The sequence below is a fragment of the Dendrobates tinctorius genome, unplaced genomic scaffold (genome assembly GCF_039654945.1).
Source record: "Dendrobates tinctorius isolate UK_male_01 unplaced genomic scaffold, ASM3965494v1 ptg000011l, whole genome shotgun sequence".
NCBI lineage: Eukaryota > Metazoa > Chordata > Amphibia > Anura > Dendrobatidae > Dendrobates > Dendrobates tinctorius.
The window spans coordinates 26,593,004-26,612,168 of NW_027361679.1; the positions used below are offsets into that span (position 1 = coordinate 26,593,004).

General features: G+C 46.0%; 1 protein-coding gene across 5 annotated transcripts in view; it reads left to right on the forward strand.

The window, feature by feature from the left end:
• The first annotated feature begins 477 nt into the window (after positions 1 to 477).
• Positions 478 to 19,165, forward strand: part of ANKRD17 (ankyrin repeat domain 17) — a 180,155-nt gene continuing 161,467 nt past the window's right edge. For 2 of the 5 annotated variants that reach the window (XM_073590394.1, XM_073590413.1), the window contains exon 1: positions 479 to 1,078. In XM_073590394.1, coding sequence (XP_073446495.1) covers positions 728 to 1,078 — 351 coding nt within the window. In that variant the 5' untranslated portion in view covers positions 479 to 727. Of the gene's footprint in view, positions 1,079 to 19,165 lie in introns of all 5 variants that reach the window. The other 3 variants (XM_073590431.1, XM_073590438.1, XM_073590404.1) reach the window with 2 other exon arrangements.

A 19,165-nucleotide genomic window follows, 5' to 3' on the forward strand; every position in this document is an offset into this window, starting at 1 on the left:
ACCCCCGAATCCTGTTTTACAGGGGCGTTGAGATGTAAGCCCCAACGGGACCACTGAACATGGGCTAAAACACTACATGAACGCCCCACCTTAAAGGCCCTGAGATGATTAGGCAGGGGTTATCAAACAACGGACAACCCCTTTAACTCCTTCACAAAAAACTATACGGGAAAGTTTCCCAGAATTTTACTACCCTAGCAACCAATAACAGAGTTGCTTTCATTTTCCCCAAGTTTCAGAGATAAAAGCTGAGCTCTGACTGGTTGTTTGGTGCACCACCAGGGTCCTCATCCTACTGGCACACAGGTATAGCTGCCAGCCTCAGGTGGCACACGTCCCCCCGATTCTCCTCACCTGACCCCAAATGCGCGCACTCCACACCTCCCACCACAGCCAGCGCGTTCACTAGGCTGTCACGTGACCTAAAGAGGCGGAGCTTGGGGCTGGTGGTGGCGAAACGGGAGGCAGAGGACGGTGCACGGGACACGCAGTGTGCGGCGCCAGTGTAAATATACAGACACACAGAGGGAACGTGTAATAAATGCAGCCCCTGCGGTGAAGCAGCGTCCAGCGAGCACAGCAGCGGGGGAGGTCGGCCGCCCACCCACCTCTGTATAACCCGCCCTCATCGCGGGGCCGGTGTGTGAGGACACGGTGACGTCACAGCTCTCGCGAGATCCTGGCCCGAGAGGCAGCGCAGTGTCTGAGAGGAGGAGGCCAGGGAGACATGATGATGATGGAGCCGCCGTTACCGCCAGCCCAGGAGCCGCAGCAGAGCAGCGGAGAGGAGGAGAGCTCCGGCCGCCGGGCCGCCACTGACACCCCCGCCGACCTCAGCAAGTCGGCCCGAGGCCTGGTCAGGATGTGCGACCTGCTGCTGATGAAGAAGCAACAGCGCCAGCGGAGACAGCAAGGGGCCCCGCCGGCCTCACCCACCGGCGCCGGGCCCCCCGCCAGGAGCCGCCGGCAGAAGCGGAGCCGCAGCAGCCGCACCGCCAGCAGCAGCGACAGCGACAAGAGCAGCGACAGCGGCAGCAGCAGCCAGGACGACGACGACGAGGAGGAGGAGGTGTCCGAGGTGGGAGCCTGGGGAGTAGGGGGATGTGTGAGGGTCGCGCCTGGCCATGGCCCTGCTGCTGGGCCAGTTACACCCAGTGGTCAGCCTCTGCCCAGCCTGCCCTGGGTGATAACAGCGAGCGCTAGGCCGGTGTAGATGGGGAGATGACGGTGAGCTCATGCCAGCGGTCAGCCTACCCTGGGTGATAACAGCGAGCGCTAGGCCGGTGTAGATGACGGTGAGCACATGCCAGCGGTCAGCCTACCCTGGGTGATAACAGCGAGCGCTAGGCCGGTGTAGATGGGGAGATGACGGTGAGCACATGCCAGCGGTCAGCCTGCCCTGGGTGATAACAGCGAGCGCTAGGCCGGTGTAGATGGGGAGATGACGGTGAGCACATGCCAGCGGTCAGCCTGCCCTGGGTGATAACAGCGAGCGCTAGGCCGGTGTAGATGGGGAGATGACGGTGAGCTCATGCCAGCGGTCAGCCTACCCTGGGTGATAACAGCGAGCGCTAGGCCGGTGTAGATGACGGTGAGCTCATGCCAGCGGTCAGCCTGCCCTGGGTGATAACAGCGAGCACTAGGCCGGTGTAGATGGGGAGATGACGGTCAGCACATGCCAGCGGTCAGCCTACCCTGGGTGATAACAGCGAGCGCTAGGCCGGTGTAGATGACGGTGAGCACATGCCAGCGGTCAGCCTACCCTGGGTGATAACAGCGAGCGCTAGGCCGGTGTAGATGGGGAGATGACGGTGAGCACATGCCAGCGGTCAGCCTGCCCTGGGTGATAACAGCGAGCGCTAGGCCGGTGTAGATGGGGAGATGACGGTGAGCACATGCCAGCGGTCAGCCTGCCCTGGGTGATAACAGCGAGCGCTAGGCCGGTGTAGATGGGGAGATGACGGTGAGCTCATGCCAGCGGTCAGCCTACCCTGGGTGATAACAGCGAGCGCTAGGCCGGTGTAGATGACGGTGAGCTCATGCCAGCGGTCAGCCTGCCCTGGGTGATAACAGCGAGCACTAGGCCGGTGTAGATGGGGAGATGACGGTCAGCACATGCCAGCGGTCAGCCTACCCTGGGTGATAACAGCGAGCGCTAGGCCGGTGTAGATGGGGAGATGACGGTGAGCACATGCCAGCGGCCAGCCTGCCCTGGGTGATAACAGCGAGCGCTAGGCCGGTGTAGATGACGGTGAGCACATGCCAGCGGCCAGCCTGCCCTGGGTGATAACAGCGAGCGCTAGGCCGGTGTAGATGGGGAGATGACGGTGAGCTCATGCCAGCGGCCAGCCTGCCCTGGGTGATAACAGCGAGCGCTAGGCCGGTGTAGATGGGGAGATGGCGGTGAGCTCATGCCAGCGGTCAGCCTGCCCTGGGTGATAACAGCGAGCGCTAGGCCGGTGTAGATGGGGAGATGACGGTGAGCACATGCCAGCGGCCAGCCTGCCCTGGGTGATAACAGCGAGCGCTAGGCCGGTGTAGATGACGGTGAGCACATGCCAGCGGTCAGCCTGCCCTGGGTGATAACAGCGAGCGCTAGGCCGGTGTAGATGGGGAGATGACTGTGAGCTCATGCCAGCGGCCAGCCTGCCCTGGGTGATAACAGCGAGCACTAGGCCGGTGTAGATGGGGAGATGACGGTCAGCCTGCCCTGGGTGATAACAGCGAGTGCTAGGCCGGTGTAGATGGGGAGATGACGGTCAGCACATGCCAGCGGTCAGCCTGCCCTGGGTGATAACAGCGAGTGCTAGGCCGGTGTAGATGGGGAGATGACGGTCAGCACATGCCAGCGGTCAGCCTGCCCTGGGTGATAACAGCGAATACTAGACCGCTAGGCTGGTGTAGATGAGACAAGCCTGGGATGGGGAGATGATGGTGAGCACATGCCAGCGGTCAGCCTGCCCTGGGTGATAACAGCGAATACTAGACCGCTAGGCCGGTGTAGATGAGACAAGCCTGGGATGGGGAGATGATGGTGAGCACATGCCAGTGGTCAGCCTGCCCTGGGTGATAACAGCGAGCACTAGGCCGATGTAGATGGGAAGGTATGAGAGCCAGCCATATGGGGAGATGACTGTGAGCACATGCCAGTGGTCAGCCGCTCGGTTATCGGCTCATTGGATCGTTCGTGAGCGCTGTTAGATAATGGTCAGGGACTACTCTCTCCGTGTAAGCGGGATCTGCCGATAACGGCCATGTTGTATGGTCCATGGGATTGGGACGTAGAGGCGCACCCAGCCACTTGGCGCTGGTGTATGTGTAGGACAGGGCCTGCGTAAATGGGCTTTAGTCCTCTCGTATCTCTGTGAAACACTGAGTACGGCCACAATGCTCACACAGGTCTCCTGGCCCAATATTAGCAGCTCCCACACATGAGGCTGTACAGATTGGGTGAGGAGACCACCGGTGGCGGTTCATGCATCGCAGTCTGCACACAGATCGTGTGTCACCGACATCTGATGTTGGCCTTGAGGGCAGATCCATTGCCCATAACAAGCACAGGTTGACGCTGGAGCAAGTCATTTGGCACTGCCTTGATAGTGTGCGATCATCAGCCCTAGAATTTATCAGATTTGTGGGATCCTGGTCTGGTATCCATGTTTGTACCCCATGACAGCCAAACCAAGGTCCCGTGAACTTCCTCAGCTGGCAAACTGGGCGCCTCCGGTGTGGCAAATGCCGCTGATATTTGTTAGCATTCTGGTGGGGGATCAACGCTACTGAGGTAGGTGAATAGTGTGTTTTTTTTTTTTTTTTTTTTTTTGTTTAAATCCCTTACACCCCTCATTGCGCAGGGGCAAATGACTTCTCATTAAGGGTTAGTGGAAATCTCCTTGAATGCGGCGGCTGTTAGTCTGTGTGCAGCATCCATGATCACTGTGCGATTGTGTGATTGCTTATTCTCCTCCCTCACATATTTCTAATCTCTTGCTGGCAGCACATCTTTATAGAAAGGTAGGTGCTGCCGTACAGCGGCCACTTTACATCTTGAAAGATGTAATCCATGACAAAAGTATTTGTCATTAGATAGCCGGACATTTGTACACAGGACAAAAAACTGTAGCGAACGTTCATTCTGCCATCATCCCATGTAACGGGCCCTCAAGGGGTCTTCACCACTAAATAAATGTTTTGGTTTTTTTTTCCCCACAGGATAGGCGGTGAGCGTCTGCAGTGCTTGAGATCGGTGATAGTTTGCCCTCCTCCAGTAATACATTTACCACCTTTAACAGGAAGGTGCAGCATTCAGATACTGGTGCACCCGCTAACGTTTTCCTAGGTGTAAGGCTATGTGCCCACATTGCAGAAATACTGCGGAATTGTCCGCAGCATTTCCGCAACTCCCTGCCACGGGTAAAATGCATGTGGAATTCACATGTGTTTTCCTGCTAAACACAAGCGTTTTTAGCTTGCAGAATGCTTGCGCTTTTTCCAAGCGATTTGAAGGATCGCTTGGAAAAGTGATTGACAGGTTGGTCACACTTATCAAGCATAGTGCTTGACAAGTGTGACCAAATATATATATATATATATATATATATATATATATATATTATATTATATTTTTGCCCTCTGTCGGCCCCCAGAGTCCTCCCGCTCGTCAGTCTCCTCTCCTCCAGACCCTGGGAGCGCTACTTCTCTTACCTGCTTCAAGGTTTCCAACTGCCGAAGTGGTTGAAAGTAAGAAACGACTAAACATGCACTGCAGCAGTGTCGGTTTTACATAGCTGTACATTATTTTCATTTTTTGCTGCATACGATAACTTCAAGTGGCTTTCAGGCATAATCCATCTGGATAAGACATTGTGTGCAGACACCCTAATAAGTGTGAGTTCTGTTAATTGTAATGACCGCATTTTGAGAGAGTTCGAACTGACTTCTGTCTCATTACACCCCCCCCCCCCCACCTTCCATTCGGTATGTTTTATCTCCTCAACTTGCTGACAGTGTGATCCCCATTGGCCGGTCTGGCATCTTGGTACAGGGATGACACCGGTTTGCTTCTGTGTGTAGTTGATGTGATGTGATTTAAGGCTTCAGCATTGATGTGTGTGTGTGTGTGTACTTCTCATAACTGAGGGTTTCCACTCGTGTGTGGTTTTTTTTTTTTTTGTTTTTTTTTTAATACATTCTTGGATTCTTTCTGGATTATACTCTTCTCAACACTGAAATTGCAACAGCAAAAAAGAAAAATTGTGCAATTATGGAAATCACAGGATGGATAGACATGTTACTGACATGGAAATGATTTAAAAAAAAAAAATGGGTGGAAAAAACAATATTAAACAAACATGCACATGTTGTCTGTATGAATGTTCCGTCATGCTGAATGCGCTTGGTACTCAAATCACCAAGACCCATTGTTGTCAGCTCTTTCCAATTGCCAACCAGTGATGTCCCAGTTGTGTTTGCTGGGAGACTAGTCTAGAGACACACCAGGCCATGGTAGCAAGTTTCTGCCACCCCGGCTGCTAAGGATTCTTTTGCATTTACCGTGTTTTTGCTGGCCGTTTTTTTGCGCCCCCAATAGATTTCTATGGGGCCGCAAAATAACTTGCATTTTTTTGCGCAGAATGCGCAGTGCAAATGTGCATTAAAAAAAGCATGTGTTTTCTTGTTTTTTGCGCATGGTTTTTACAAAAAAAGCATGCGTTTTTAAACGCTGACGTGCGCATGACCGTGCGCACGTCAGCGCTTCCATACACTTTAATGTGTTTTTGGGTGAATTCCGTGCGCATGCGTGTTTTTTTTTTTTTTTTTTTTTTTTTAGACAGGTCGGACGCACCAAAAATGCAACAGGTTGCATTTTGTGCGCCTGGGCGCACACTAGAAAACGCTTGCGCATACAAACAATGCGCACCCATGTTAAATATAGGGAAAAACGCATGCGGATGTATGTGCAAAAACGTAGCGCAAAAAAATGCAAGTGTGAAACCAGCCTTACGGACACGACCCCCATTGAAAATCAACGAGGCCGCAAAAATAAACAGAAGTTTGTTTTTGCGGTGCACCGTCACTTCCGGTTTTGCAGAACGACGGTTTTTTCCCAATACTTCTTCCATAGTATTGGAAGCCTGAAAAACGGTGATCCGCAAGTTTTTTGCGGTCCGTTATTGCGGCAGACCGTGAAAATTGTGGCGATACGGCTCGCAAAAAACAGGCCACAAAAAAAACGGTAAGTGTAAAAAGAAGCTTACTGTTGCAGGAGCGACATTTGGCCTGGTATTTTAATTCTGTATAACCGTTCCTGGAACACTTTCATGTTTTCTCGTGAAGGCCTCTTCAAGGTGTTGCCTATGTGGTCTGTAGACCAATATCTGTCCATTATGTCCAATACAAAAGTGGGATACATGATTGAAGAGGATAGACCTCCATTGTTACCTTACTCTGCACATAGATGGCCTTTGAGAGCGACTTTTCCTTCTTGGTGGTGGAATTAAAAGGTGAGTAGTGTAAAATGTGTTTTGATTCTTTAGTGATTATAGAAGATAAGCTGCTGTCAGAAGTCTGCCAGTGGCTTTCTTTGCTTTCCCTATTTAGAACACACGAGTTTCTCTCAAGTCTGACCCTGGCTTAATAGAGGATGCTAGGCCCTCATTATGGCTTACAAATCCTTATGACAGGTACTGACTTATGAGTAAGGCCACGGCGACACGTTCAGTATTTGGTCAGTTTTTTATATCAGTATTTGCTCCATGCCTGGCTTTGGATTACAGAGGAAAAGTATAATAGAAACACGTCACCTCTTCTGCATTTATCACCCACTCCTGGTTTTGGATTACAGATACTTGGGGGTAAAAAACTTACCAAATACTGATAACGTGCATCTGTCCGCTTGTTGATCTGCCATATATCCACAAAATTCGACCGGGAGAGGGGGGGCTTTATGGGCCAACTATGGATATTTGTAACCACACCATGCTGGTAAAGGAAAAAACTATGTGTATACACTGTGTGTGTATGTGTGTGTGTGTATATATATATATATACATACATACATACATACATACATACATACATACATACATACATACATACATGCACGCACAGCTCTGGCAAAAATTAAGAGACCGCTGCAAAATTTTTCATTTTGTATGATTTTACTCTATTTTTCAGAAAATGAAAAATGGTCAAAAGAACAAAAAATGCAGTGCTTGCAAACCTCAAATGCTTAATAAAACAAGCTCAATCATTTAGAAACAACAATACTAATGTTTTAACTCGGGAAGAGTTCAGAAATCAATATTTTGTGTAATTACCATGATTTTTAATCACAGATTTCATACATCTTGGCATGCTTTCCACCAGTCGTTCACGCTGCTTTTGGATGACCTTATGCCACTCCTGCTACAAAAATTTAAGCAGTTCCTCTTTGATGGCTTGTGACTATCCATCTTCTGCTTGATTACATTCCAGAGGTTTTCAATGGGGTTCAGGTCTAGAGATTGGGCTGGCCATGACATGGATTTGATTTGGTGGTCCTTCATCCACACATTGACCTAGCTGTGTGGTATGGCGCATTATCCTGCTGGAATAACCAGTCCTCAGAGTTGGGGAACATTGCCTGAGCAGAAGGAATCAACTGTTTTCCAGGATAACCTTGTATGCGGCTTGATTCATACGTCATTTGCAAAGATTAACCTGCTCAATTCCATCTTGCTGAAGCATCCCCATATCACCGATCTTCCACCAAATTTCACAGTGGATGTATGACACTGTGGCTTGTACACCTCTCCAGGTCTCTCTCTAACCATTAGATGACCAGGTGTTGGGCAAAGCTGAAAATTACTCATCAGAGAAGATTACCTTACTCCAGTCCTCTATGGTCAAATCCTTATGGTCTTTGGCAAACTTCAGCCTGGATCTTCTTTGCTTCTCATTGATGAAAGGCTTTTTCCTAGCTTTACATGACTTGAGCACTGCCTCTAGGAGCCTGTTACGAACTATTCTTGCCTTACACTTCACCCCAGCTGCCATTTGCCATTCCTTTTGTAGGTCACTTGATATCGTCCTGCAGTTGTAAGTGACATTGGAATAAGATGATGGTCATCCTGGTCAGTGGAGAGTAGTTTTCGCCTTCTGCCGGTCTGTAGCTTTGTGTCCCCAATATCTGCTGCTTGACCTTATTGTAACTGACTGCTGTCTTAGAGATTTAAGAATGGAGGGAACATGGCGCTCACTGTATCCCTCTGCTAGTAAAGCCAGAATTAAGCCCTTCTTTTCCTCACTCAAGACTTTTTTTCTTTTCAACTCCTTTGGCATGGTTGTTATTTCATTCCTATTACGTTTGGGATATTACTAACACTTGTTTTGCCATCCAGCTTGTTCACAATCCTCTGCAATTGGACACCACTGCAGGATTTTTAATACTTTCCTTCATTAAATAAGATTTGGTTCAGGTGATCACCTAATCAGAAGCACATTAAGTAGAATGAGGTGTACTCTGGTTGGAATTCAACTGACACTGGAATGGAATGGCTGTCAGACATGGAGAGAAGCTGATTTTTATGAAACTGCAGTGGTCTCTTAATTTTTGCCAGAGTTGTAGATGTGTGTATTTTTGCTGTGTCCAAAATGCTGCATTGTAATTACCACAATTGTTCATCATTACATGCGGATTCACTGCATGTAATGACATTCAATTGGTCAAAATCCGCAGCAGAGGCTAGCGTTTCCGCTATGGAAATTGACATGCCGTGGCTTGTAAACCTTCACTACTGGGGATTTTATGCAGTGTTAAATAGACGCACAGTTGACTTGTTGTTTCTGTAAATCCTATCCACTGTGCTTGTAATGCAGAACACAGTGTTTTGGGTGCAGCTCAAATGCGCGGCTATTCCTGTATGTGGGCATGCAGCCTAACCCACCATGTGCAGAAACCCTTACTTGGGACAGTCTGGGTCTTGATAGGGTCCTGGTTTAGTAGTAACTAGGTGATTTGAGGTATGTTCTTACTAAACACTGGTATAATAATAAAACTGCATAGAGTGATCCATGTCCATTATTACTCAAACGTCACCACTGAGCAGTTATCAGCAGTGTTTCGTGTGCCACCAAATGGTGCTATGTGTTTTAGGAGATTTATCCTTCCCTGGAGGTAATTCCTGAAGGAGATGTATCCTCCGTAATACAGCATCCAATAGAGCATGCAACTTTTTTATATTCTGTGGGCTTCATACAGAATCTGTAACCTTTGCAGGAATTGGAGGCATCTGGAAATACAGCAGGGTCTCATGGGAATCTGTAAGTGCCCTATTATGGCTGGTACAGCTTGGAGGTTACAGCTGGAATACATTCATCTGTGTGAGGCCTAGACTGCATGCACACATCTGTATTTTTGCACACCAATGGTTTGTATGGAAAAAACATTGCAGAATGTACTAATCTGGCCCAATTTACAGGTTGCTCCTGCATTCGTCTGCTATGTGTCTGAGCACATGGACCTATGGATGTAACTTGGCTGAGTTGTAGTACGACCATCAGAAACACGCCGACTAGTTGTTACGATGCACATTGGCTGATCGATAGATGAAGTACACAAAAGAAAAATAGAACAGATCACTTCATAAATGTAGCTTTGTGGCTTAATAATTATTCCTGTTAGAATGAGAGCTGTTCTGATCGTTTTGACTGATGACCTGACCATATAATGTCTAAAGCAGCGTAAGGCTATGTGCCCACGTAGCGGTTTAATCCGGACACTGAAAACCGGACTCGTTCCCAGAAATCGCGCGGTTTTTTACAGTGATTTTGCCGCGATTTTCGCGTGCGATATTCAAGCACTTTCCAAGCGATTTGAAGCATCGCTTGTAAAGTGATTGACAGGTTGGTCACACTCGTCAAACATAGTTTGACAAGTGTGACCAGGTTTTTACTATTGAGGCCGCCTATGCGGCCTCAATAGTAAAACATAGAATGTAAAAAATCGGGGTATATTTACCTTCCGACGTCCCGCGCAGTCTCAGCGACGCTCCCGTTCCCAGCGATGCCTTGCCTGTGATGACGTTGGTCTTGCGTTGCTATAGCGATCTCACGAGACTACGTCATCACAGGACCTTGCCGCAAGGCATTACTGGGAATGCTGTGGCCCGGGAATGCAGCGGGGGACGTCGGAAGGTAAATATACCCTCTTTTTTATTTTTATTTATTTTTTTTTTTTCTTACAGGGGTATGGTACCCAGGGCCTGGAGGACAGTCTCCTCTCCTCCACACCGTGGGTACCAACCGCACATGAGACGCTTAACTTTGCACATGGTGGGCATAGCCACATGCGGGAAGTAAGAGATTCTCATGCATTCCTATGGGTGCGGAATCGCGGCAATTCTTTGCGATTCCGCACAAAAGAATGAGCATGCTGCGATTTTTTTATTTATTTATTTTTTTTCCCCGCGATGCGATTCTGCCGCGGAAAAAAGCGCAGCATTAGCACAACATGTGCGGAATGCCATAGGAATGCATGGGGTGCGTTCTGTACACGATTTTTAAACGTTTTCGCACCGAAAATCGCGGCATAAACGCTTAAAAATCGCATCGTGGACACACAGCCTAAACGCCTGATCTGACCAGCTAAAGATCAGAGGTCTGTGTCTTATTCTTGTTACTTGGGCATGCTGAACTAGTTTCATTTTTTTTTTTTTTTTCAGCTAATAACAGGACCAACAATTACAATGTGGGCTTATGTGTATGAATTCAACAAAGCTTTAGTGTCACTTTAACCTATGCAAAACTGGCATATAATGTGGAAATTGGCACAAGTAGCTTAATGGGAACATGTGACCATGAAAATGCAGTACAATCTGTACGCACCATGTTAGGGCAGTTTCACACGTCAGTGTCTCCGGTACGTGTAGTGACAGTTTTTTCACATACCGTAGACACATTCGAATGAATGTGTCTATGCAGATGTCAGTGTGTTTTCACGGACCGTGTGTCCATGTGCAAAACACACTGACATGTCCGTTTTTGTGCAACAGCATGGATCACACGGATCCATACAAGTCAATGGGTCCGTGTAAACACGTACCGCACACGGATGCTGTCCGTGTGCGATCCATGTGCGTTTTTAAAAGTCAAAGGGTTAACATTGAAAATTTACAAAAACACAGACAGCACACGGACTTACGGATAGCACACGGATGGCATACGTATGCACACGGACAGCTCCGGTACCAGAATTATCTGGACGTGTGAAACTGCCCTTATAGAGCAGGGGGGCTGAGTAGATTGAGATCTAGTTTTGTGAGAGGAGTGAACATAACCCCTTGTGTACATCAAATAAACCTCTGCACTTTCTGGGATTTTCGGTCCCATCAGTGGATGACAGCCACCCCTGTGTGCACACTTATACAGTCACTGGTAGGACCATCCACTGGACCTAAAATCCCAGAAAGAACAGCGGATTTATTGATTAAAACACGAGTGATACTGAATCTCTTCTCACAAAACTATCCATCTAGTCTGCTCCTCCTGCTCTATAACAGTGCCTGCAGATCGGACTGCATTTCATGGGGACAGGGTCCCTTAAATGCATCAATGGGACAAAATTCTTATGTCTTTTATGCCAAATTGCTCTGTGTACAATGTGGTTAGGTATGGCCTCCATACATATAAGTCAGCCTACCACCTGATGTGGTTGTACTATCCAAACTCTCCCCTAATTGATTTGAACTTGTAAAACCCTATATTTTTTTTTTTTTTTTTTGGCTTTCGTAGAACTTGAATGCTTGTCGAAATACTCCTGTGTATGGGGGAACTGGGAGTAATTGCTGTCTGTCTATTGTCAACCTTATGACATATTTAGTAATGGGCAAAATATTAACTTATGAGGCTATGTTCGCATGTTGCGTTTTTGCTGCGTTTTTTCCCTAAGGCAGTACCTGCTCTCTTGGCAGTAAGAAACTTACTTCAAAAAAGCAGGTTCTGCTTAATTTTTTTTTTTTTTCCCTGCGTTTGTCAGGGTACATTTGGCACTTGTGCATGCTGATGAAGTTTGGTGCGTATAAAAAAAAAAAAAAAAAAAAAAAAAAAAAAAAAATCTGATTCTACTTCATCAGGTTTTGGCACGAATAACGCAGCAAAACCTGATCCTTGCGTTTTTGCTCTACCCATCGCTTTCAATGGGTGAAAGTGACTTGCTGCATTTGGCGAAAACCAAAGTATTGCATAAAATCCTGGTGACAAAAAACCAAGCTGTGTGCATGCGATTTCTGAAGTCTCATAGGCAGCTGAAAATTTGCATAAAATTTTTTGAAAAAAAGCTTAAAAAAATGCCTAGTGTGAACTTAGCTTAAAGCTACAAAGCGGCTTCTTAACTTGCAGCTAACCCTGATGGCCTGTGGCTGCAGGCCTAAATCTGACAATTGGGCCAAGTTTCTACAATGTTAAATGTGAACAAGCCTGAAACATTTCTAAATGCGGTTTTTTTTTTGTTTTTTTTTTCTTGCATCTCAATTGTGTAGTGGACCTATGGAATCCATAGCCCACCCATGCCTGATGTGAGAGTGCACACATACTGGGGGTGCCATGGTCATGTGATTGGCTATAATTTACATTTAGGTTGCACTCTGGATAGATATCCCAGTGTGGTTAGAAGTGGAGTCGCTTGCTGAGATGTTCGGCTTTAAAAGGAATCTGTCACCAGGTTTTTGCTACCTCATCTGAGAGCAGCATAATGTAGGAAGAGACCAACCATGTATCATTTAGGCTGTGTTCACACACAGCGGTTTTTTTTAGCGGTTTTTACCTCGGTTTTCACTATAAAACCACTATAAAACCGCTAAAAATAAGCTGCACAGTCATTTCTATGCATTTTGCACTTTGTGTGCACATTGATGCGTTTTTTACCGCAAAAAAACGCATCGCGGTAAAAACCGCAGCATGCACATTAGTTTTGCGTTTTTTCCCGTGGTTTAGGCTTCTCCCATGCTTTTAGAAACCGCTGCGGTAAAAAACGCATCAAAAACGCGCAAAAAATGCACAAAAACCGCCGCGGAAAAATAGGTGCGGTTTCTGGGAAGGGATTCAGGTTTTTGTGCAGAAATTTTCTGCAACGTGTGCACATGCCCTTAGTTTACTGAGTGCAGCAAATGTGACAGAGTTTTTAGATGAAGCGTGAAGCAGAGCCTAGAAAATATACAAAAAGTTTCCCTCTATCGTGCTAAAGCATGTCAGTGTGAAATATATGAAATACAATAGCTACACGGCCTCTGAATACTAAAAAAAAAAAGCTTTCCACACAATTTGGCCAAGTTATGTCTGCCCATGACTGATGGGTCCCTATCCAGTGTGAATACCTCTCTACGGCCGGGGTCACGCTTGTGAGTGTGATGCGAGAAACTCGCGCACCAATACCTGGCACTGCTTGTTACTGCAGCTGTCCATGCAGACTGCACAGATCAGTAGTCCATACAATGTTTGCTGGTGGAGTACCATGTGACCAGACCTGTCCAATAGAAGAGCTGCAGTCCCATGTGAGGTTTTCAATTGGACAAGGCTGATGGACAGGTGTGGTCACATGTTCTTCCAGCCGCAGCCATTGTATGGCCTGTAGAACTGTGCAGTCTGCGAGGGAAGCTGCAGCTACAAGAGCGGGAGGAGAACTTGTCTTGCCTATATATTGTACAGAAAATCATGTGCCCAACCTCGTTATCCGATTCTGCAATCTGCTAATGCGCAACAGCGAGGCTATAGGAGGCAAACAAGGCAGAATTTGGTGAAATCCATGTGCAGGAATGCCCCATTTCCATGCATTTAAGTTGTTCAAGTGGACCTCCCCTCTTTAAGTTCCTTTTGAGTTGAATGTCTCTCTTCTCATAAAAAATTGTGGGAGCATTATGTGGTATTCTGACACTTGCAGAGGAGTTTTAAGGCTGTAAGCTATAGTTTTAGAATCTCATGGTGAAATGTATTCTGCATTAGCTGATTGTGATTTTTCTTTATGACCAAACGACCCTTTAACCCCTTCATGACCTTTGACGCCACGTAGGCGTCATGAAAAGTCGTGCCACAACGACCCATGACGCCTATGTGGCGTCATGACTTTAAAGCCCCCCTGCGGGTCGGGTGACCTAGGTCACTGAAAGGTCACCCGACCCGCAGATACAGGGGGCTTTGTTCTTCGCCACAGGGGCGTGGCTTCGCCCCCACGTGGCTACGATCGCTCTGATTGGCTGTTAAAAGTGAAACAGCCAATCAGAGCGATAGTAATATTTCATCAATGAAAATTGATGAAATATTACAATCCAGCCATGGCCGCCGCTGTCATCTGCCCCCTCCCATTCCCTCTGCTCCCCGCCAGATTCCGATAACCCCCTCACCCCCTCTCACCTCCCCCGGCACCTTCTAAGTCCCCCTGTCGCTCCCGGTGTCCGGCGGGTCCGGTTCATGGGCGCCGCCATCTTAGAAAATGGCGGGCGCATGCGCAGTGCGCCTGCCCGAATCTGCCGGCTGCAGATTCCATTCTTTCATTTTGATCACTCTCACAGTGATCAAAATGAAAGAAAAAGTAAATAAACCCCCCGATTATCACCCCCATAGGTAGGCACAACTAATAAAATAAAGAAAATATTTTTATTTTTATTTTTCCATTAGGGTGAGGGTTGGAAAGAGGGTGAGGGTTGGAAAGAGGGTGAGGGTTGGGGCTGTGGTTAGGGGTGTGTTGGGGTTAGGGTTGGAGTTAGAATTGAGGGGTTTCCACTGTTTAGGCACATCAGGGGGTCGCCAAACGCGATATGGTGCAACCATTGATTCCAGCCAATTTTGCGTTCAAAAAGTCAAACGGTGCTCCCTCCCTTCCAAGCCCTGACGTGTGCCCAAACAGTGGTTTACCCCAACATATGAGGTATCAGCGTACTCAGGAAAAAAATTGCACAACAACTTTTGGGGACTAATTTCTCGTGTTACCCTTGGGAAAATAAAAAATTGGGGGCTAAAAAATTAATTTTGTGGAAAAAAATGATTTTTTCATTTTCACGTCTCTGCATTATAAACTTCTGTGAAGCACTTGGGGGTTCAAAGTGCTCACAACACATCTTACATACGTTCCTTGGAAGGTCTAGTTTCCAAAATGGGGTCACTTGTGGGGGGTTTCCACTGTTTAGGCACATCAGGGGCTCTGCAAAAGTAATGACGACCGCAGACTATTCCATCAAAGTCTGCATTTCAAAACGTCACTACTTCCATTCCGAGCCTTGACGTGTGCCCAAACAATGGTTCCCCCCCACATATGGGGTACCAGCGTACTCAGGACAAACTGGACAACAACTTTTGGGGTTCAATTTCTCCTGTTACCCTTGTGAAAATAAAAAATTGCGGGCTAAAAAATCATTTTTTGAGGAAAAAAAGATTTTTTATTTTCACGGTTCTGCGTTATAAACTTCTGTGAAGCACTTGGGGGTTCAAAGTGCTGCTCACCACACATCTAGATAAGTTCCTTGGTGGTCTAGTTTCCAAAATGGGGTCACTTGTGGGGGGTTTCCACTGTTTAGGCACATCAGAGGCTCTGCAAACGTAACATGATGCCCGCAGACCATTCGATCAAGTCGGTATTTCAAAACGTCCGAGCCCCGACGTGTGCCCAAACAATGGTCCCTCCCCACATATGGGGTATCAGCGTACTCAGGACAAACTGGACAACAACTTTTGGGGTCCAATTTCTCCTGTTACCCTTGTGAAAAAAAAATTGCGTGCTAAAATTCATTTTTTTTTTTTTTGAGGGAAAAAAAATGATTTTTTATTTTCACGGTACTGCATTATAAACTTCTGTGAAGCACTTGGGGGTTCAAGGTGCTCCCCACACATCTAGATAAGTTCCTTGGGGGGTCTAGTTTCCAAAATGGGGTCACTTGTGGGGGGTTTCTACTGTTTAGGCACACAGGGGCTCAGCAAATGTAACATGACGCCCGCAGACCATTCATAGAATCATAGAATCATAGAATCGTAGAGTTGGAAGGGACCTCCTGGGTCATCTGGTCCAACCCCCTGCTCAAAGCAGGATTCGCTAAATCATCCCAGTCAGATGTCTGTCCAGCCTCTGTTTGAAGACTTCCATTGAAGGAGAACTCACCACTTCTCGTGGCAGCCTGTTCCACTCATTGATCACTCTAACTGTCAAAAAGTTTTTTCTAATATCTAATCTGTGTCTCCTCCCATTCAGTTTCATCCCATTGCTTCTAGTCTTTCCTTGTGCAAATGAGAATAAAGTTGAGCCTTCTACAATGTGACAGCCCTTTAGATATTTGTAGACAGCAATTAAGTCTCCTCTCAGTCTTCTCTTTTGCAAACTAAACATTCCCAAATCCTGCAACCTTTCCTCATAAGACAGGGTTTGCAGACCGGTCACCATTCTGGTCGCTCTTTTCTGAACTTGCTCCAGTTTGTTGATGTCTTTTTTAAAATGTGGGGCCCAAAACTGGACACAATATTCCAGATGAGGTCTGACCAAAGAGGAGTAGAGGGAAATAATGACTTCACGTGATCTAGACTGTATGCTTCTGTTAATACATCCTAGAACTGCATTTGCCTTTTTTGCTGCTGCATCACACTGTTGACTCATATTCAGTCTGTGATCTATTAGTATACCAAAGTCTTTTTCACATGTGCTGTCACTTAGCCCTATTCCTCCCATTCTATATATGCTTTTTTCATTTTTATTGCCCAGATTCCATCAAAGTCAGCATTTCAAAATGTCACTACTTCCCTGCTGAGCCCCAACGTGTGCCCAAACAGTGGTTCCCCCCCACATATTGGGGTACCAGCGTACTCGGGACAAACTGGGCAACAACTTTTGGGGTCCAATTTATCCTAGTACCCTTGTGAAAATAAAAAATTGCCAACTAAAAAAATTTTTTTTAGGAAAAAAGATTTTTTATTTTCACTGCTCTGCATTATAAACTTCTGTGAATCACCTGGGGGTTCAAAGTGCTCACTATGCATCTAGATAAGTTCCTTAAGGGGTCTAGTTTCCAAAATGGGGTCATTTGTGGGGGAGCTCCAAAGTTTAGGCACACAGGGGCTCTCCAAACACGACATGGTGTCCGCTAACGATTGGAGCTAATTTTCATTTCAAAAAGTCAAATGGCGCTCATTCCCTTCTGCGCCCTGCCGTGCACCCAAACAGTGCCCCCCCCCCCACATGGGGTACCAGCATACTCAGGACAATCTGGACAACAACTTTTTTGGTTCAATTTCTCCTGTTACCCTTGTGAAAATAAAAAATAGCATGCTAAAAAATCATTTTTGAGGAAAAAAAATGATTTTTTATTTTCACTGCTCTGTTATAAACTTTTGTGAAGCACTTGGGGGTTCAAAGTGCTCACTACACATCTAGATAAGTTCCTTAAGGGGTCTAGTTTCCAAAATGGTATCACTTGTGGGGGAGCTCCAATGTTTAGGCACACAGGGGATCTCCAAACGCGACATGGTGTCCGATAACGATTGGAGCTAATTTTCCATTCAAAAAGTCAAATGGCGCTCCTTCCCTTCCGGGCCCTGCCGTGCACCCAAACAGTGGTTTATGACCACATATGAGGTATCGGTGTACTCTGGAGAAATTGCCCAACAAATTTTATGATCCATTTTATCCTGTTGCCCATGTGAAAATGAAAAAACTGAGGCTAAAAGATAATTTTTGTGAAAAAAAGTACTTTTTTTTTTTTTTTTTTTTTTACGGATCAATTTGAGAAGCACCTGGGGGTTCAAAGTGATCACTATGCATCTAGATAAGTTCCTTGGGGGGGTCTAGTTTCCAAAATGGGGTCACTTGTGGGGGAGCTCCAGTGTTTAGGCACACAGCGACTCTCCAAACGCGACATGGCAAGCGTTAAATATTCCAGCATATTTTCCATTCAAAAAGTCAAATGGCACTCCTTCCCTTCTGAGCCCTGCCGTGCGCCCAAACAGTGGTTTTTGACCACATATGAGGTGTCGGTGTACTCAGGGGAAATTGCCCAACAAATTTTAGGATCCATTTTATCCTGTTGCCCATGTGAAAATGAAAAAATTGATGCTGAAAGAAAATTTTTGTTGGAAAAATTAAAATGTCCTTTTTTTCCTTCCATGTTGCTTTAGTTCCTGTGAAACACCTAAAGGGTTAATAATCTTCTTGAATGTAGTTTTGAGTAGCTTGAGGGGTGCAGTTTTTAGAATGGTGTCACTTGGGTATTTTCTGCCATATAGACCCCTCAAAGTGACTTCAAATGTGAGGTGGTCCCTAAAAAAAAAATGGTTTTGTAAATTTTGTTGTAAAAATGAGAAATCACTGGTCAACTTTTAACCCTTATAACTTCCTAACAAAAAAATATTTTGCTTCCAAAATTGTGCTGATGTAAAGTAGACATGTGGGAAATGTTATTTAGTAACCACTTTGTGTCACATAACTCTCTAGTTTAACAGAATAAAAATTCAAAATTTGAAAATTGCGAAATTTTCAAAATTTTCGCCAAATTTCTGATTTTTTTCACAAATAAACGCAAAAATTATCGATCTAAATTTAACACTAACATGAAACCCAATATGTCACGAAAAAACAATCTCAGAATCGCTAGGATGCGTTGAAACGTTCCAGAGTTATTACCTCATAAAGGGACACTGGTCAGAATTGCAAAAAATGGCCAGGTCATTAAGGTCAAAATAGGCTGGGTCATGAAGGGGTTAAAGAAAGCTGCAATAGTTTACATTGCAGCTGTCCTTAACCCCTCCATGGCCGGAACGGTTTCGATTTTTCGTTTTTCGCTCCCCTTCTTTCCAGAGCCTAACCTTTTTTTATTTTTCTGTCAATATGGCCATGTGAAGGCTTAATTATGGCAGGACGAGTTGTACTTTTGAACAAACGCGCTTTTTTTTTTTGCTAGGTTCACTGCATGCTTAAAATTGACCTGCCATTATGATTCTCCAGGTGATTACGAACTCCTAGACACAAAACATGTCTAGTGTCTAGGTTCTCTTTTATCTAAGTGGTGGGAAAAAAAAAAAAAAAAACTTTGTTAAAAAAATGCGCAATTTTCCGATACCCGTAGCGTCTCCATTTTTCGTGATCTCGGGCTGACGTTTTTAATACCACTTTTGTGCAAATACATTCTTTTGTTTGCTTGTTACATTTTAATGCAAT